This window comes from Cotesia glomerata, unplaced genomic scaffold (genome assembly GCF_020080835.1).
Source record: "Cotesia glomerata isolate CgM1 unplaced genomic scaffold, MPM_Cglom_v2.3 scaffold_17, whole genome shotgun sequence".
Lineage (NCBI taxonomy): Eukaryota > Metazoa > Arthropoda > Insecta > Hymenoptera > Braconidae > Cotesia > Cotesia glomerata.
The window spans coordinates 94,566-116,335 of record NW_025402108.1 but is presented as its reverse complement, the minus strand read 5'-3'; the positions used below and the strand labels follow the sequence as shown (position 1 = coordinate 116,335).

The 21,770-nt window shown below is 36.2% G+C and overlaps 1 protein-coding gene across 1 annotated transcript; it reads right to left on the bottom strand.

Moving 5' to 3' along the window:
- Nucleotides 1-19,168: 19,168 nt before the first annotated feature.
- Nucleotides 19,169-21,028, bottom strand: LOC123273933 (uncharacterized protein F54H12.2-like). The gene is made up of 2 exons (XM_044741418.1): nt 20,671-21,028; nt 19,169-20,340 (listed from the first exon to the last, which is right to left on the bottom strand). The coding sequence occupies exons 1-2, from the start codon at nt 21,026-21,028 to the stop codon at nt 19,169-19,171; spliced, it is 1,530 nt and encodes a 509-aa protein (XP_044597353.1).
- Nucleotides 21,029-21,770: the final 742 nt, after the last annotated feature.

Below are 21,770 nucleotides of genomic sequence, written 5' to 3'. Positions count from 1 at the left end.
TCAACAAGTTTTTTGCAAAATTCCGTCCCGTTATCTGATATAATGACTCGAGCGGTTCCCCAAGTGGCGAATACCCTGCGTAAAAAATCAACAACTCCCTTCCCAGTCAGTGTAGTGACTGCCTCGGCTTCGAGGTACCTAGTATAAACATCATAAGCGACTAAAATGTGAGTTTTGCCTCTTACTGAACGAGGCATAGGTCCTATAGCGTCAATGGAGATACATTCCCAAGGTTCTGTGATCGGTCGTCTACCTGGTTTAGGAGTTGGGGGAATTGTATCGGGTTTTTGGAATAGACATGTTTGGCATTGTTAAACGTACTGTCGAACGTCTTTATACATGTTTGGCCAATAAAATAATGACGCGACTCGATCGTATGTTTTTTGGATACCCGGGTGTCCAGCCAACAGGTGATCATGATTATCCTTTAGAATTTTATCTGTTTCGTCATCGGGAATTACGCGTTTCCAAACCTCCGATTGTTCGACTGGGTAGGTTTGTTTGTCTCGATCGCGGTAATAATTGTAACGGAGTGATCGTTACTCGGTAAATTCCCCTATTTCGGTACCCAGTTATTTATTGACTGCTCACAGTGCGCTGTGATCTAAAGCTCGTTTAGAGCTAGTAAGAAAGGCCCCAAAGTGGAGAAGCCGGCGTAGTGGTAGTGGGGAGAGCAGAGGGAGCAATAAGTGTAGAACTAAATTTGGTAAGAATCATTGTGACTGAGTAGCTCGAATGGATGAGACGCAAATTTTTCCAAAACATCCAGCTAAGGTAATTATTTTTATTCTGCTTGTCCAACGTGGAACGAAGCGATAATATTTTGTTAATTTAATGCTTGCTAGGCCTAATGCCAGTTTGGTTACCCGAAGACCAGGAGTTGCAGCTCACCGTTGGAGTGCAGATTAAAATTATAAGAACTCCAGGTACAAATAACGAGTCTTAATTATTCCTCGGGGCAGAGGCATCAGCCAGGCAACACGTCGGCTGAAGGTCACCGCCATTTCGTGCTCAGTCACAATCATTAGCTTTATTTAGTATCAGATTTAATATTAATACTAGAGAAAATTATAAAACAATTAATTAATAATATCAGGACATGTTTCGGGTTATTGATTAATTTGTTTAGGGAAAATAATTCGTCTCGGTCATTACTAAGTTTACACGTAGGCCTGTCAGGGTTAATAATACTAGGCATTTAGTTCGGGTTATTAATTCCAGATTTTACGCCATGTGTAAAATTTATTAATTGAGAATCTTTGGACTATAGTTTGGTTTAAGCCAATAGGAATAGAATTGGGTAAACCGCTAAATTAAAACTATTGAAGAGAACAATTTATTCCGATCTAAAATTATTTTTAGTAAATTATTTTTCACGTTGTTTAATATCGGTCATAATGGAAATTAAAACTAGAGTCAGCAATTGTCATTAGAATCAATAGAACTGTCAAGTTATAAAAGAAAATAAAAATTGTAAAAATTCGTCAGAAAAAAAAAATTACACTAAAAACTTGCGACAGAGACGCAAGACTGAGCGAGAGCGTCAGCCATCTTGTCTCGCGCGAGATCGCTGAGTAGAGGACACTCAAGTTCGAAACAAAAGTCTTAGTTCGTTTAAAATAAAATAAACTCAAGTAAAATAAGTTTCAATAGACACAAAATAAAGTATAATAGGATAATCTTTTGTCATAATTTCACATTTACAATGAGGATAAAACCTATTAAAATTCACTGCCGATAACTGGATTTAATAAATGATACTGGATTAAATAAAATGTTTTGGATTAAATAAAAATAACTTAGGAAAGATTTAGGTTTGCTCAATTATCGGATTTATTTAATTTTACTAAAATAAAGATTAAAATTTATTTAATAATTCTCGGACATAACAATTAGGATTAATTCAAGATACGAAGACCTCTTGTTTTAAATATTTGTTGTCGTAATATTAAGAACACGGCAGTAAATTAATATTTAGAAGAAATGATAATTAGTAAATAAGAAATTGTTAGTTAGGAAACAATGTTGGAAATTGTGTATTAGTCGGAAATAATTTGTGTAACATTGTTATTGGAATCTAGTGTGGTTGTGTGTGAGTAAAGAGACTATCTCGGTTTCATGGTATTCTCCTCTGACTTCGGGGTAGTTCTCTTAGAGTAGCGTGAAGTTTGGGGGACAGCGTGCACTGTGTGGACAACGTGTGTAGTCCACACGTCCGGGTCCAGCTCAGTGGCGTGAGAGTCCGTGAGACCGCGTGAACTAAGTTAGAGTAGCGTTAGAGGTCCAGGGGACGACGCGAAGTAGATAGAGTAACGTGAGAGTTCAGTAGGCATCGGGTACTACAGCCACGTGAGGGTCTAGTTGGACAGCGCGAAATATACCGAATGAGAGTGAGTGTGAGTGTGGATTCTTATCTATGAAATTTTATATAATGTTATTTTGGCCATTATTTCAATTGTAAAAGGGATTAGATAAATAAATAATTTTGTTAAACGAATTTCTGTGTTTAATTCTTAGTTCTTTCAGCAATCTCTCACGACCCTGACCTAATACTCCATGTTCTGGTCCAGTTTCTGAATACTGAGTCCAAAAATCCAGTGGCGCCCTTAAGAGTAAAAGGGGCGACCAAGGGAAACATAACATTCCGTTTTATAATAAAGTTCGTTATCAACTATTTTCCAAAATGGAAAACGCTCTGGAAATTTATTTACTTCATTCTTCTTTCGGTCATACCAGTTGGTAGATTTGACTCGGAAATTCGTGATCATTTCTTCTTCTGTTGACAAGTCGTCAACTTCAAGATGTTCGTAAGCTCGTGATAACGCGTCTGGTGCTTTATTTTCTGTGCCCCTCCTGTGTACGATAGTCACTGGTAGTCCAGACAACTCTGCAGCCCACCTGGTTAGTCGACTTCGTGGATCTTTGATATTTTTTAACCAGATCAAGCTCGTATGGTCCGTGATTACTGTGAAAGGGTATCCTTCCAAATAACCGCGTAATTTTTACACTGACCATAATACGGCCAAGCATTCTTTTTCAGTCGTAGTGTAATTTCGTTCATGTTTATTTAAAGGACGACTGATAGCGGTTATCATGTATTCTTGATTATCTCCTTGTTGAGTGAGGATACCAGCGATGCCGGTGTCAGACGCGTCGGTATACAATATGAATGGTAATTCATAATCAGGTGTGGCTAAAGTTGGTGCCTTCAGAATAGCCTGTTTTAACTCTTGAAATGATGTCTCTTCGGCTTCTTCCCATTTCCAAGGATTTTTCTCGCTGGTGAGCTTATTCAATGGACCTTGAGCCCGAGCAACTCCTACGAGGTGCCGATGGTATCAGTTTATTAGCCCTAAAAATCGTCTGACTTGTTTACGCGTCGTTGGCCTGGGGTATTCAATAATAGTTTTAATTTTCTTCGGATCTGGCGATATGCCTTCATAAGTAATGATAAATCCTAAAAATTTTACTGTCTCCTTAAAAAATTCACTCTTCTCGCGATTAATTAATATTCCGGCTTCGCGTAATACTTTGAATACGACTTCTAACATAGTGAAGTGTTGTTCAAAAGTAGTCGTAGCAATTACCCAATCAACCATATAAGCCTGGATAAAAGATTCCCACCATAAAGGTAACTCTCGTGCGCGAAGTTCCTGCCTAATTTTTGCTTTTAATTTATCTGTTAGCCTGATAAAGGTAATAGGGGCCGTTTTCAGTCCAAAGGGCATGTATTTAAATTGCATTAATCCGCGACCTGGTACCGCGAATGCCGTAAATGGCTTACTTCTTTCGTTTAATTTTATTTGGTAATATGCATTACGCCAGTCAAGTTTGCTAATAAATTTGGCACGATGGATAGCGTCTAGTAGTGTATCCATTCGATTGGGTGAGTGAGCAACGTCTTTGGTAATTGAATTTAGACCGCGATAATCCACACACATTCTTGGTTCTCCATTTTTACGTGTTACAATTACTGGCTGGCTACAATACTCGCTAGTACTTTCTTCAATGATACCTTGCTCTAATAATTTGTCTACTATATCATGGAGTATTTGTATCATTTTAGGGGACCTTCTATATTGTTTAGTAACTATCGGTTTGTCGCTAGTTAATTCTATGTCGTGTTCAATCAAGTCTGTGACTCCTAGTTTCACGGAATTCATTTGTTCAAATTGATGACTTAAAAACTTTTCTAGTACGTCGCTCTCGTTATTAGTCAGTCTTAACAGTCTACAAACGCGCTCTTCGTCCTTCACAACATCGATGTCATGAAGTACTTTCGATTCTCGAAATGTCCATTTATTATCAATTAAATCTAATTTAAAACCTCGCCTGGACATCATGTTAAGTCCCAATATCATGTCATCTGGCATCTCTGGAAAAACAGTAAACCATTCTTTCCAAAGGATGTCATCGATGTTTATTAGTAAACATACCCGAAAGTCTTCATTAACTATTGAGTTGTCAGCTAAGATATATTTAACTCCTGTAATGTTTCTCTTGATTTTAAACGCGTTTTCTTTAACCTTCTCGTATAATTGATTTGATATAAAATTTTTACTCGCGCCTGTATCAAAAACAGCCTCAATAGGGATTTTCCCAACTTTTAAACTACATCGAAGAGACTGATTAAATCCCTTGGCTTGAGTTACGCGATAAGGTATTGCCATTTTACCGTCACTTAAGGTCGTTTCGTCTGTAAAATAGTCGTCTTCGCAATCTGAAACTAATATTTTATTATTTTGGTGGGTTACTAACTGAGCTTCGGGCCTATTATTGCTATGATTGGGGGGTTTTGGAGGAATTCGATTTTTCGGGCTCAACTTTTTGGACTGTTCGGCGTTAGTTGAGCCCTTTACGCGTTTTTTGAATCGCAGGGACAAGTCGCGTTAGATAGGCCAAGTGTTCTGCACCTAGTGCACATTTCTTGTCTTTCGTTGGTGCAGTATCTTGTGTAATGGTCGCCTGCCATTCCACAGTTAAAACACACGTAATCAGCTGGACCTCGATTTAGTGAGCTCTCTCGGCTGGCCAACGGACTTCTATTGAGGTCTGAGTATTTTACATCTGCAGCATAGCTTACGTGTCTCCCACTGTTTTTATTTTGTCGGTACTCAGATCCTTGGTTTCGTGTAAAATTTCCTCTCCGCTGTGGATAATTGTTTTTTACGTAGTTAATGGATGAGTCAATTTTGGTACCGTCGAGAATTTCTTCATCATCTAATTGAATTATCTCAGGTGATTGTATGACGCGAACCTGGGCAGATGACTGAGAATGTGATTTTTTCTTCACGAAGAGTTTCTCATTTTCGTCATAGGCCTTCTTTAAATACTGTAAGTTGGTTGTGGCCATATTAACTGCTAAACGGAAACCGATATACTCCGTGAACTTGGTTGACGACGCTCTCAGCTCGACTTGGAGTTGTTTGTACTAAAGGACCCAGATTATTATTTGTTAATTATTATTTTTAATATTATTAACCCCTAGTTTAATATTTAATATGATTTAAATATTCAGTGTACTATGGATTTTTAATATTAATTTAATTCAATTTGCCTTAGTATATCAAATAAAATTTGAGATTTAATTTTTATATAAAAAAAAACTGACTCGCGTTAATAATAAGACTTATCCTTTTTTAACAAACTCGAATTAATTTTAAATTAGTGAGAATAATTTTAATATTTAATTTAATATGAATTTTCAATGTAAATTTAATTTATATGCGTTAGTATATCAAATGAAGTTCAGATTTAATTTTTATCGAAAAATTGAACCGTGTCAATAAAACGTTCCTTTAGTAAACTTGAATCAATTTTGAATAAATTAATGAGAATTATTTTAATGGTAATCCAAAAGCGGAGAGTACTCGTCAAATCCACTCAATTAATTTAATATTATGTTGGCTGAGCCTAGGGGTACCTTTTTTCTATTTAATATGAACAGCTGACCTCTTTGTGGTCCTTAGTATAAATTAATTTTTGGTCTGTAAACGCGTGAATTTTTCTCAATTTAATTTTGTATTTGAATTATTATAAATTTTGATTAATTTTACTAAGCGGTCTATTGATGGTTTTCTCTTTTACAGAAATAGAGCAATGAGAAATAGTTGGAGACACAGATTCCCAGACAGTAATAGTAATTTCAGATAATTTTTTTCCAAAATAATTGTATAGTACCGAAAGATATAACCAAAGTTAGCTTCTTACTTGAATAGCTCAAGCAGTTGCTTATTAATTAATTAAGTGGTACTTACAGATAATTCCAGTTTTTAAATAAATAATATTATAATTTGTTTTTTTATGGTACTGCGCAATTTTAATAATATAAAACCTTGGTCTGAGAATTGGTGATTCCCAATATTTCCTTAGTAATTCCTGCTTCAAACTTAGTACTTTATCCTCTCCTTTGTTGTTACCCACTCGTTCAACTCACTCGTTCCTATTTTTACACAAATAATTAGTAAAATATAACACAACAAAATATCAACTGTAACATAAAAACAATACTTACAATACGCTATACAAAATATTTTTTTATTTGTTTTTATTTATAAAAATAATAATAATTCTATTGGTAGACTCTTCAATTTTAAATTATCAAATGGCTCAGCCTAAGTTAAATTGGTTAACGCGTACTAGCGTTCTTTGTTAATTTTTTACAGGAGACTACAGTCCCGGTTAAATTAAATGACGCGCAATAGCATCCTTTGTTGATAATCTTTAATTACAATGCCGAATTTTCGGCTTAACCGCAGAAATTTTCCTTGTTTATAATTTTCAATTGACTGTATCACACTTTTATTTATTGATTACTTTTTATTAAAATTATTTAACGCTAATCAAGCAATTATATCTCGCAACGATTAAATTTTATTAGCTGAGACTTCGTCCGCTCAAATATTTGATTGTAAATGAACAGCAAATTCTACACTGGTCTTTGTGTTTGAGTGACGTAAGTGGTGAACAAACGACCAAACGGAAAACAGTATGGCGGCTCGGCAGTTGCTAGGCGACGGGCTGCATGGGCCAGTGGTGGCGCGGAAACTCTCGGTCACAGCGTCGCTGCTTCGCGCAGCTCTACGGAACTCGAAGGTGAAGGGAAAGAAGAGAGCGGTGCGGTAGTGACGCGCCACCAGCTTGTATACAAACCAAAAACATACAGCGTTCAAATTTTAATTCTCGTGCTTTGTGTATTTAAATTTTTAAGTAATAAATTTTTATTTTTAAATAGAAATTTCTCTTGATGTAAATGATTTTTATAATGCAAATGTGTCTGAAAGACAAATTTATATTATTAACTCGATGAAATAAATGAGAATGATAAAAATTTTTCCAGAATTTTTTTTTTCTTTTTTTTTTTTTTTTTTGAAATTTTTAATGAAATTTTTATTTTTTAAAGAATTTAATTTCGCCCGGCCCCACGTTGGGCGCCATTGAAACGTGGCTGGTCTCGACTGTTCGTAGAGTGAAATAAATTTTGTATTCGAAAATAAATTATCTAAATTTATATTTAATAATTAACTACGAACTGGGCCGAAAAGACACGCTCGTTACACCCGGAGTGTAACCAACTCGAAGCCGTAGCTTATAAGAGTCGATGCTGCTCCAGATGCCTGTAGCTTTAGATTTTACGGTGGACCAAGCCGATAGCTTTCAAAGCTACAAATAGCTAAATTGATTTAATTCGCGTAAAGAATATGGTCCAGGGCAAATCGTGGGTGGCGATACTCGTTGAAAAGTGGGTTCAGCTCCGACACAAAACCAACCTCTACCGCGTACTGCTTCGCTGATCGCTTACTTGGGAAAATAGAGCTAAATGGTCGTCAAATACAAATATTGAAAAATACAGCTCAAAGTAAGTTCAATACCGCGTCCAATTCTAACCAATATACCACCTGACTTACAACAGGTACTACTACTACTTCAGTGTGCTTTAACGTTGTCCAGCGGTGGTAGATTCCTCGTGGCTGCAGCTGGGCCGGTTACTGATTCAGGAACAGACGATTGAATCGAGGTAACCGACAAACCAGGATCTTCCTTGAACAATGAAACGACGCTTTCCTCAAGAAAATGGCTGACTACTCGAGACCTCTTGAGTACACGACATGCCAAGCAAATTTATCTTGTATATGCGTCGTATTATTTGATTGATGTACGACATACTCCTTGTTAACTAATAATCAGAGTCGTATCGTACAAATATAGTTTAAAATGCCGTTATTATTTAATAGACGGTGTAAATTAATAAAATACCGAACATCACGTTGTAACACGGTGAAATAATTACTTATATTTTAATAAATATATCAATTATAGAAGTATACATTAGGGGGGTTGAACAAAGACTACCTGCACGCGGCTTCCGCGTACATTAATTAACATTGAGTAGTGGCGATACGCTCTAGCGCCACTCTCAACGATTTTCGTACTATTAACAATTATCATCTAATTTCTAATCTGACTTACATGTTATCAGCAAACGTTTAGTATCAGGTGGTAAATTGGCGTTTACCCAGTGTGAGCCAACTGGCCACGTTGCATGCTATAAGTGCTGGCACTATGGGCACACTACTGCCCAATGGAAAAGCGAAGTCGACCGATCTAGGCTTTGCATCAAATGTGGGCAAACAGGTCATCAAGCTGCTCAATGCCCAAATAAAATGAAATGTGCATTATGTGCGGAAAAACCTGGCTCTCAGGACATTGCTCACCGGTCTGGTTCTGGCCGATGCCCAGTCTTCCAAGAAGCACTCCAGAAGCTGACAAATAAACGAACATGAGAATACTGCAGCTTAACATCAATCACTGCGAAGCTGCGCATGACCTGCTTATGCAGACAGTACGGGAATTAAAGCTCGACGTTGTGCTTTTATCGGAGCCATATAAACATTTAGCTGGACAACCTTGGGAGACGGATATCACCACGAAAGCTGTGATCTGGGCTTGTGGTAAGCTCCCTTTCCAGAGTATAGCTACCAATGGCAGCGCTGGCTTTGTAGCAGCATCAGTAGATGGCATCCGTTTTTACAGCTGCTACGCACCACCTAGCCTCTCAATTGCTGAGTTTACTGACTTCTTGGATCGACTGACCGAGGACGCGAAGCAACATCATCCAGTGGCGATAGTCGGGGACTTTAACGCCTGGGCAGTGGATTGGGGCAGTAAGCAGACTAATGTACGAAGAAGAGAGCTGCTAGAAGCTCTTTCTACACTAGATGTAGTCTTGCTCAACATTGGTGACACGCCGACCTACACCAAAGGTGACGCAAGCTCGATTGTAGACGTCACTTTTGTCAGTACCAGCCTTGCTAAAGGTAACACTAACTGGAAGGTACTGGACATCTACACTGCCAGTGACCATCATGCGATACTCTGGGAAACGTCAAACGACCAGAACCTCAGGGGGCCTATCAAGCACTTTAACACCGTCGGTTGGAAGGTGAAATCTCTTGACCCAGAAGTGCTAACAGCCCTCGATATTGATCCGATAGAGACTGGATGTGCAGAAGAACATACTAAGGCCCTGATGATGCGAGTAACACAAGCTTGTGACGCCAGTATGCCTCGCAAACGTGTTATGAATTCAAGACCTGCGGTACACTGGTGGAATGATCATATCAGCAACCTCCGTAAAGAGTGTCATCGAAAGAGAAGAATATCTCAGCGTGGCTATCAACGACCTAACTCTGCAGTGGTGATCGCAGAGTACAAAAAAGCTCGTCGTGAACTTAATAAGGTCATAAAAGAGAGCAAAGGAAGATGCTGGGAAGAGCTCATATACGAGGTCGACAAAGACGTGTGGGGTCGGCCGTATAAGGTGGTCATGAAACACCTGAAGAAGCAACAAATGCCGTCACCTACGTGTCCCCAACTCCTTCAGAAAATCGTCACTGCGCTATTTCCACAGCAACACAGTCTCAATTATCAGTCAACGCAAGATGAACTAGACGACATTCCACCTGTCACTGAAGAAGAATTGTTGGAGGCCTGTAATCGGGTAGGAAATAATAAAGCGCCGGGATTGGACGGAATCCCTAATATAGCCTTGAAAACCATCATAAAGGCAGCACCAATATTATTTCTAGACGCTTACAACGCATGCCTCAAGGAGGGGACTTTTTCTCGTAAGTGGAAACTGCAACGGTTATTACTTTTACCTAAAGGAAAGAAACCGCCAGAAGAACCGTCATCTTACCGACCACTCTGCATGCTAGATACGGCGGGTAAGATATTTGAGCGTATCATCCATCAGCGAATAGATGCAGTAGTCGACCCACTCTTGACAGACAACCAGTATGGATTCCGGAAAGGACGATCAACCCTGGACGCGATCAACCTGGTTGTTAATACGGCCAAAGAGGCAATCGCAGGAACTAGATGGAAGGGTGGAACGAAGAAGTACTGCCTGGTGGCTGCCTTGGACATCAAAAATGCTTTCAATTCCGCTAATTGGGACTACATCATGCAAGCTCTCGACAAGAAGAACGTGCCAACATATCTTCGCAGACTAGTGATTAGCTATTTTACAGATAGAGTGCTGAAATACGATACAAAGAATGGTCCGAAAGAGTATGATATAACCGGTGGTGTGCCACAGGGCTCTGTTCTTGGTCCACTTCTGTGGAATATCATGTATGACGGGCTCCTGAGACTGAAACTTCCAAGATATGTCAAACTGGTAGCGTATGCGGATGATGTTGCTGCAGTGATCGTCGCCAAACACCTCGACGAGATTCAACATCTGTTTGACATCACTTTTGAGAAGATCAACCAGTGGATGGATACAGTGAACCTACAACTGGCCAAGCAGAAGACCGAAGCAGTGCTTATTACAAAGCAGAGCAGGAGGCTACTATTGTCATCAGTAGTCACATCGGTGCTCACCTACGGAATATCCATTTGGGCTGACGCACTAAAGGTGCAAGATTCATGGAGAAAAGCTGGACCAATATATCGTATGAGCGATCTACGAGTTGCAAGCGCCTTTCGAACAATATCAGAGGAAGCAGTGTGTGTCATTTCCGGAACTTTGCCGCTCAGAATCCTAGCTGAGGAAAGACGGAACCTTTACCAACGAAAGAGGACAATCACACAAAGTGCCGAGGAACTCAGAGCTGAAGAACGGCAGAACAGCATCGCACGATGGCAATCGCAGTGGGACGCCGCGACAACAGGGAGATGGACACACCGTCTCATACCGAAGATCGACGTTTGGCTAAACCGAAGTCATGGCGAGGTCAATTACTATCTGACGCAGTTGTTGTCAGGACATGGATGTTTTCGGACGTATCTTCACCGCTTCAAGCATGATGATTCACCGGAGTACCCGTCCTGCCCAGGAATCAATGAAGACGTGGAGCACGTTTTCTTTGAGTGCCCACGATTTTACCCACAGCGAGATGAGCTGGAGATGATCCTAAAGAAGAAAATCCAACCAGAGACAATAGTAGAAGCAATGTTGTCATCAAGAGCCTCCTGGAACGCCATCAGCACATTTGCAACAGAAGTCCTTATAGACTTGCGTTCCATCGAAAGAAGAAGAGCAAATGACAACAACTAGAAGAAAGGTAAAATAACACCTTAGCTACCAGAAGAAAGAGCAGTAGCTAGATCCTCCCCTCACGAAGTAATGCCTATCGGCGGTTTCCATGAGGGATTCGGGGAAAGAGGAAAAGGGGTTTAGGGTTTAGTGGGTAGAGGCGCTAGCGTCGAGTTTTAGTATGACATTGCGTCGAGTCACCACATATCCAGGCCAAACAACTATGCCTAGAATCCGTAAAAAGGATTCCCCCCCCCCTTAAAACGAAAAAAAAAAAAAAAACACACACACACACACACACACACACATACAGACACCATCGCAGGAATAGTCAGGGAAGCTTCCTAGGACCTGAAAACATCGAGATCTGATGAAAACTCGATTTTCGAAAAACGGGGTAAAAACAATAACCTCCCGATTTTTGAAAATTTTAAATTTTCTTAGAGAGAAGTTAAAAATAATTTAAGGGAGCTAAGGCTTCAGGGTCTAAAATTTTGGTAAATAAATAAAAAAATAAATATCAGACTTTTGAGCTCGAAGATCTCAAAAGCACAGAAAAGCTGTCTCTTTAAGTTCAGAGAGCTCAAAATAACACAAATTGTATTTTTGAGCTCGGAGAGCTCAAAAACATCATTAGTGCAATTTTAAGCACCTTGGTATGCAATTAGCGGAAAGTTGCACGGATGGCCTTCAGGGTCTACCGTTTTTCTAACTTTTTTTTTTTTTAAGGAGGTGTACAAATTTATTTGTACAATTTTTTTGTTGAATATTCCATGAAAACTCATAAATTTTATATTAACATTATTATATCGGGACTTAGATTGACTTGGGTGTAAAATTTACATAAAAAATAAAACAATCTATTTAATTTAATTTTTCCTGTATGACGTTTAGAAAACCTAACGATTAAAAATCAAATTTCTAAAAGTTGATTAACTCATTAGGAAATTTGAAATCAATTAATACCTATGTTGCCGAATAGATTTTTTAATTGTTAACTAACAATTTTTTTAAACAAATGGAAAAATTAAAAAAAAAATTAGGAAAACGGTTGACCCTAAAGGCCATCTCTGCAACTTCCCGCTAATTTCGTTAATGCCTGAGTGCCTAAAATTCCACCTATATACAAAGTTTTTGAGCTCTTCATGAAAAAAATCAAATTTCTGAAAGTTGATTAACTCATTTGGAAATTTGGAATCAATTTATACCTATATTGCCGGATCGATTTTTTAATTGTTAACTAACTATTTTTTCAAACAAATAGAAATATTAAAAAAAGTAAGTTCACACGATAGGATATCTTTACGATTCATGAAATTTCAAATCGATTGATACCTATATTGTGGAATCGATTTCTTAATTGTTAACTAACTATTTTTTTAAACAAATAGAGAAATTATTTCAAAAAAAAGTTTGTCCACACCATAGGATATCTTTACGATTCATGAAATTTTTAAACGTTTGATACCTACATTGTGGAAACGAATTCTTAATCATAAACTAACTATTTTTTTAAACAAATAGTAAAATTAAAAAAAAAAATTTTTCCACATGACTGGATATCTTTACGATTCATGAAATTCTGAATTGTTTGATACCTACACTGTGAAAACAACATTTTAATTGTTAACTAACTATTTTTTTAAACAAATAGAAAAATTAAAAAAAAACGTTCTCCACACGATAGGATATCTCTACGATTTATGAAATTGTGAATCGTTTGATATCTACATTGTGAAAACAAATTTTTAATTATTAATTAAAAATTTTTTTTAACAATTAGATAAATTAAATGAAAAAAAGTTATCTACACGATAGGATATATTTACGATTCATCAAATTTGGAATCGATTGATACCTATTTTGTGGAATCGATTTTATAATTGTTAACTAACAGTTTTTTAAACAAATAGAAAAATTTTTTTTTAAAAAAGTTCATTTACACGATAGGGTATCTTTACGATTCATAAAATTCTGAATCGTTTGATGCATACATTGTCGAATTGATTTTTTAAAAGTTTAATTTATTTATTTATAAAAAAAAAATTAGTTAACATTTTAAAAATCGATCTTTTGTCGATAGGTTTTATGGACGATTCATGAAATTTGAAATCGATTGATACCTATATTATGAGATCGATTTTTTTAAAGTTAATTAAGACTTAAGACTAGAAAAAAACAAAAAGTTACAAAATAGAAATAACTCCGAGTTTCTAAGCGGCCGCTTACTATTGTTATTATTTGCCTCAAATTATTATTATTTCCCCCATTTTTATCCGACAACGGTTTGAGGGGAATGGCGCACGTACACTGTCTCGGATCGGGGATCGGACATCGAGTCCCCGTAGAGCTCATATTTTTTTAAACTTGTTAACTAAATTTTCGCACTAAAAAAATTTTTTTTCAAAATTTTTTTTTTCATATCGATTCTCTGTTGCGGGGAAAATTTTGATATGAAAAAAAAAACAATTTTTTTCTAATTCTAACTATTTTTTAATGCAGAAATTCAAAAAACTAAAAATTATTCAAATAAATTCAAAAAAATTTTTTTGAGCTTAGCTGATTTTTTTGCTTATAGAAGACAAAAAAGCTATAATATAAAAAAAAAATAAATCGATTGATTTTTCGCGGAGTTACAGCTATTTGTTTATAAGCGTTGGAGCGGAACCGCGTTTTTTTTTGTTATTAAAAAATTAATATTTCGTAAACTATTGGTCGTAGAGATATCAAGTTTGGCTCATTTTGTTTGTAATTTAATTCTCTAAATTTCATTCACTGCATGTCTCGACTACTTTTGCGTAGTTTCTGAGATATTTTAATTTATATAAAAAATAAAACAATCTATTTAATTCAATTTTTCCCTCTACGACGGTTATGCATCGGGCATGCGCCGAACAATTACGAGCATATTGCTTACAGCTGTCATAAAGTTACTAAATGCAAAATGTAAACATGAAATTTATTTTTTAAGCTACATCCATCTGTGTCGGGATAATAATTGTAAGTTATTTTTTATATATTTTTAATTTTTGTAGAATTCGAGCTACGTTGGTCTTTTTATTATCAATCGCTTCATTATTTTTTAATAATATCATAAAAATAAATACGGTGTTCACAGTTCAAGGTCACCACAACTGCTTATCGTTGATTTAAATAATTCTGTCAATGTTATATATTTTTTTTTATTTCAAAATATAAAGCAATTTTTTTAATTATTTTTAGCATTAATTTTTTTTATATTCAATAATTATTTATATTTTTTATTTAATTTAGAAAATTTTCACGTGCTAGGGACTTTTTTAGTACCCGGACTGGCTACCAGGCAGCGCCATTTTACTTTTAAAAAAAGTGGGGGGTACCCTCCTAAAATGGCCTTAACAAATTCATTTGTTACAATAACATATCTTAGGTTATCTTAACAAAATTTTTTTCTGCGCGCAGCCGTTATTTCACGCTATGGACAGAATAAATTATTCTCGTTAGTCATCGACGTACATCGCAGATATAATAAATCTCCAACATACAAATCCTGATCTGTATAAACATCTAAAAGCTGGTCATTTTACGGTTAAAAAATCCAATACTCCGTTTACTTCAATTGCTGTTGATCAAGGGTTAGAGTGTTCGATTAATCGTTCCGGAAAAGATTCTGTTGGTATAATTGGTTCAACAGCTAAAAAAGATTATGTTACGACATGGAATTTAGTTTATCATGAGGAGCTTGACATAAAAAATCTTTTTCGTCAACTTACATTAGTCGATGAAGACAATTATGAACTTTACCATCACGAGTTTTCTTCTGCATACACAAAAACATCGGAGTTGTTAGTGTCCAACATAGTAGAATATATTGAGAAGTATACAAACCCATTTTTGATCCAAGAAGATAATAGTTTACAGAACATAATTACTCAAGAAAAATGTTCTGAAATTGTTAGTCATGGTTTATTAAAAATTTGGGACGTAGGTTGTAATTTTTTTAAAAACTTTTACACGCAACGGATTCTCCTTCAAAAAAAAGATCTATCGGAAACTATAAAAAAAAATAAAACTAAAAACTATGGATTTTAGAGAAAATCAACCAAAAAAACATTTAAAGCCGAAACTAGATGATTTAAAAGAAGCTCAAAAACTATATAATCTCGCAGTGGAACGTCAATATCCTCGGGAATCATTATTTTCTTACCAGCTATCCGTAAATAATATGTTATTTAATAATGAAGGCTTCACCGAGAAATAAATTTTTAACAGTCAATTTACTCAAAAAACGACATTTATGGGGCTGTTACTCGTAGTTTATGGGGTGAATCGATCGATTATGAGCCTAAATATCTTCTGGAGGGTGTAATCTATGATTCCTATAAGTTATTTTTTCTTAATCTCTCGTGGACACTAAGAAATGAATTTTCAAAGCTCAAATTTCGCTGAAATTAGCTAATAATAAACACTTGTGGAGCTGTTTCTCCGTGTCTATAGGGTTGATCGATCGATTATGGGTCTGAAAATCTTCTCTAGTGTGTATTCTATAATTTTCATGAGTGTTCTTCCTTAATCTCCCGTGGACACCAAGAAATAAATTTTTAACAGTCAATTTTTTGTCAATTCACTTAAAAAACGACTTTTATGGGGCTGTTACTCGTAGTCTATGGGGTGAATCAATCGATTATGGGCCTGAATATCTTCTGGAGGGTGTAATCTATGATTCCTATGAGTTTTTTTCTCTTAATCCTTCGTGGACACTGAGAAATGAATTTTTAAAGCTCAAATTTCGCTGAAATTAGCTAAAAATAGCCACTTGTGGGGCTGTTCATCCGTGTCCATGGGGTAGATCAATCGATTATGGGTCTGAAAATCTTCTGTAGGGTGTACTCTATAATTTTCATGAGTGTGTTTCCTTAATCTTCCGTGGACACCGAGAAATAAATTTTTAACAGTCAATTTTTTGTCAATTTACTTAAAAAACGACGTTTATGGGGATATTACTCGGTGTCCATGGGGTTGATGGATCGATTATGGGCCTGAAAATTTTTTGGAGGGTGTACTCTACTATTCCTATGAGTTTTTTTCTCTTAATATCCCGTGAACACCCATGAATGAATTTTTAAATCTCAAATTTCGCTAAAATTAGCTAAAAATAGCCACTTATGGGGCTGTTTCTCTGTGTCTATGACGTGGATCGATTCATAATGGGTCTAGATATCTTCTGTAGAATCTCCTTTATGACTCTTATAAGTTTCTTTTTTTAATCTCTAGTCTACACTGAGCTTCTAATTTTTTTCCGTCTTTGTTTTTTTTTTGTACTCGTCGTTCGCTGATTGAGTCCACGGGATGCGTGCGCGTGACAGAGAGGTCCGACCGCTATTCATCGTTTTTTGCGATATCTCCGAAAATATTCACTTTATCAAAAAATTGATAGAAACTTTTTTTCCTGGTTTTTTAATTTTAAACATTTTCTTTCAAATAAAATTTCCCGTCAAATTGGCCGTTCCTGAGTTATACCGGTTTAAACAATTAAATTGTTAATAACAATTGTTTGCACCACTTTCCATAAAATTAAATACGATATTCGTAATCCTCGACCCAAAATACATAAGAATTCGTTGAAATTTTCCAGGGACATAAAATGTACACGGGCTTCCCTCTTTAGCTGATGGACTAGCTCCTGTGTAGTGGGATAGTCAGTATATCTATATCTATATCTTGCTCCAGGTCCGAGCGTTCTACGTGAGCAGTATGGTGCAACTTTGGCGGCCCCCACCACCCAGTGGTGGTAGCTCGCGGCGCACGGTGGGGACGGTTCGCGACGCCCTGGTGGGGACAAGCGGTTGTACATTTGATTGCATATACATATATATACATATATACATATATATATATATACGTATATACATATATACGTATATATCTATATACATATATATATATATATATATATATATAACAGTGTTACAGAGACCTGTAAACACGTACCATTTCATATATAGTTTACGTGAATTAAAATCTTACTTACCTTTTACTGTTTTATTAATAATTTCTAATTTTACAATTAGAAATTTCTAATATTAATTTCTAATTTAATATATATATAATTGCGGAAATGCCCCCGTGTTTTATCAGGCAGATAAAAAAGAATCCATGCTTATTATGCTTTGAGATCTATTCATAGCTCTTTAAATACTTATTATTATGACCAGCTATCTATAAGATAATAATAATCTGACTTACAGCTCTCAGGTTTATAAAAGATTTAATTACCTACAGGTATACAATGACAGTTTGTGAAATAAAATGTTGCATATATCTACCAATGCTGCTTTGTATAGTTGTTGTGGTGTTTAACAGAAGTTTTACTTAAAAAAAAAAAAAAAAAAAAAAAAAAATAATAATAAACTTATGTTAAATTCATGTTATCTTAAATTTAAGAATAATACAAATTAAGGAGGGTTCGAATAATTAATATACGTGTTAAAATATTGTCCTTTTTAAGTTTATTGTTACAGTTATAAAGCAAGTATAATATTTAAGTACATGTTTGAATATTATTTATAATGTTACATTTTACATAAGGTATTCTATATTTTTTCTGTTTTACATTCATAAACGTATTGTAGTATTCTTCGACGATCTTGTCGTTTCTGTCATGTCTGTCGTCAAAGATAGATAAAAATTTATCAAGTGAAGGATAAGTAGACATACAATGCAAAAACATGACACAGTATTGGCCACACACTTGCGAATCTTCTTGCTGCAGTTGTTTACTGTTGTATCTGAACCATCTACAATTATTTTTGAGGCTTTTAAGGTGTTGAGGAACATACGGAGGCAATCCATAGCTGTCGAAGTACCAACCTCTTCCATTTCTATCGACGTACATGGCAACCCAGTGCTGTCCTGGTTTTTTGCAGCCATCGGTATTCACAACAAAAGCCGCCGGTTTATCCCAAATTTTCGGAATTCTGTCCGCTGGATATACACCGATCGTGTGGTATGGTATATACTGAATAGCTTTCAATATCTGGACCGTGTTCATTACACGCCTGACAACTCCAAGGACAAGAAAGCGCAGACGTTGTATTTATATTTGTTTTTTTATTTAACCACTGTTTTAGCAAATCTGCACAAGATAATGCGCATTGATTATACGCTAAACTTTTATTTCTTCTAGCTTCTAATACGCTGTGTAAGGCACAAGTCAAACGCGCCTGATGTAACGTCGCTACTGATGGATGGTCTTGCAATTCCTCGATATTTATCATAGGTTTACAAAGTAGCGCTTCTAAGTACGTTTTTTGCGCTTTACCGTATGTGTAAATTTTCATAGCAGTCTGACAAAAAAGTCGTAACTGTGTATGCACGTACTTTGTCAACGAATTCACCATCATACCACTCACGACCGTGTTTTCGGGTTAATGCGTTATTATCAAGCTTTCTTTCTTCTGACAGATGATTAAACGAAAATTCGGGAGCCAAGACCCAGTGAGCTGTATTACCGTTAATGAGACACGTCACACCTATCTCACGATCGTTATTAATGAAACCTTGAATGTATATAACTACAGACGACATAACGATCTTTACATGACAACTTCCTATCACTTACTGAAATTATTTGCAGGTATTAGGTGTTTACCCTGCAAAATCTACAGTTACTTGTCTAGAAGCGTCTATTTCCAAAACACTCTCATACTCTGCATATATTATACAGTTTGTGGTTGTTGTTAAAGCTTTGTCGAATCTAACTTCTATACGCACCATCCCATGCTTGATCAAATTCCAATGTGTATTACTATTAGCTGATAAATCGGGCGTTAAATCAAAAACGTATAAGCAATACCCGTTAGGGTACTCAAACCTGTCTATTGTGTTTCCTTCGTTCAAAAAATGGATACCTGTACCCGAAAACAGTGTGTGGTAAGCGTCTACGTAATTCATACGTGCCCCATAATCGGGTTGAAGAGGTTTTGACGGTATTTGCCGACCGTCAACGTATAATGATAAGTAGTTAATTCCAAAATTTCGAAAATTAAACGGGTTCATCGTAGCGTCGCCATTGAAAGCTTTATTATCAACAAAACCTATGATTAAACGTCTCGGTATTTGACCATGAATTATGTTGTCCATAGTTTCACCATGTACACCAGCAGGCATTGAAATAGCTTTAACCTCAACACGTGTCAGAGGGTATTTAGCTGTTGTCTTACCTAGCATACGAGCGTGTGATAAAAGCGTCCCTGGTGAAATTTTTGCACGTCTTACTAACAGATTAGCGTCGACAATGTTAAAAACGCACCCCTTGGTGGAAGCGTCCATTAAACAAAACGCGTCGCGAGAACATGTTAAACGCAAACGCATTTCAACACTGTTTATAAGAAATCTTTCTTGATTAAAAACATCGCAATGTAGATGTCCGATAAAATCCGCAGTTTTATCGCATGTCAATAACTCACGGCGTTTTTTCAATCCTACATTTTCATCGTCTAAACTGTCCATTTTTCCAGGCGTATCACACCACCATCCTACTGTTGTTAAATGTGATGTTTTAGCATCAACACCGTAATTTAATAAAGTTTCAATGTATGAACGATAAGCGTATAAATTATTAGGTGTTGAAACAGGTTTTTGATTAAATAATACATCAACCTGGCTGAACATTGAATGCATAAAGTTGTTAACAGGCGCTACTTTAGGAACCGCAGCCGCTGCAGTAACTGACTGTTTCCGAATAATACGTACACTTAGTTTCAACATCGTATGTGCTAGGTTGATGCATTCATCACCCTGCCCTTGAACAACAAACTCTATGGGTGAATTATCAGCCAACGACGAAATTAGTTTATAATAAATCCATTGACCACTCTCAATTGTTGTCTAGTTCGCGGTAGGGAAAATAATTCTAATTCCGTTTTAGCGCACTCGCACGAGTGTACATGTAAGAACGACATTTTAAAAACCTTATGAAAAAATGTCCGCAACTGTACGCTGTTTATTGTTCTTTTTTTTAATATTTTTCTTTTTATTAATTCTACGTTTAGTTTTATTTTTTTTCACTTTAGATCTAGCCTTAGGTTTTACAACACGTCTTTTTTTGACAGAAATTTTTTTTGAGCGTGCCAACGTACGGCTCATACCGTCTGCAGAATCTAACTGACCGGATATATAACCAGAACCACTCATAAGACTATCAATTTTTTGCTGGGCTTTCCGTTTTAAATTTTTACCTGATTCACGCACGCGCATTTTAAAAGCATCCTCAGCAGGTATCTTATGATCCAATACGTTTGTAGCTATATTCACACCAGACCTTGAAGCTTCTTTTCCTACAGCTTTAAGACCCGTCTTTAAGAAAGGTAATACTCTTCTAAATAATCCTCCTAAGAAACTACCTATACCGTGACCTTTTTGATTCGGCAACCCAACATAAACATGGCTGATGCCGGAATAATTACGAGAACCGTCGCCATATTGTTGTATTTCATAGACAGCCATTATGTTTATTTTAAAAACACCTTTTAAAATGTAGCGTCACCGTCAACGTCCCGTAATCGAATGGTATAGGTTTGCCATACTCATCTCTTATATCGATTTCGATAGTGGTCATACTTTTACGTAACAGAGGTATGTATTGTCCTGGTGAAAAACTTTTAATTTTGGTTGCACCGTAATTATACTGGTCGTGATCAAGCGGGACCACTCGTAGTAAAGGTGTCTGGACATCGCCTGTTATATACCCCTCGCATATATCTGTATAGATAAATATTTTCCCAGGTATAGCTTGTGATAAAGAAGCTGGTTTAAAACCCCAACAATTATACGGTTCAGATGATATAACTTTTGATAATATATTTTCTTCAAAACCTAATATACTCCAGAGTCTTTCACTTAACACCAGCGTATGTCTTGCATTTTCATAACTGCATACAGTATAAATTTTTATAAAACCTCCAACATTATAAGTAAAACTTAAATGATCCGAAATTGGTTTAAGTTTGTTGAGAGCATCCACTAGATTTCCTAGACTTTGATATTGACCATGAGGTATATTGTCAGTAAAAGAAAAAGTGTCGATTATCGCATTAGACTCTTCCAAATCTAAGTATTCGACGGTTAACATAGCTTTTGCAAATTCTTTCGGTACATGTAATATTGTCATAGGTGTCTGGATTTCTACTAAAGCAACCGCCCAACATCCGTTAAGATCTAGCGGTTGAGGCAGTCTAGTGATAAAATG

Bases quoted from the DNA above. Each gene is read 5' to 3' on its own strand.
- LOC123273933 (XM_044741418.1), bottom strand. From the start codon at position 21,028: ATGGCTGTCTATGAAATACAACAATATGGCGACGGTTCTCGTAATTAT. The intron at 20,341-20,670 runs GTATGAGCCGTA...ATTCACCCATAG, and splicing joins TCAGTTAGATTCTGCAGACG to AGTTTGTTGTTCAAGGGCAG.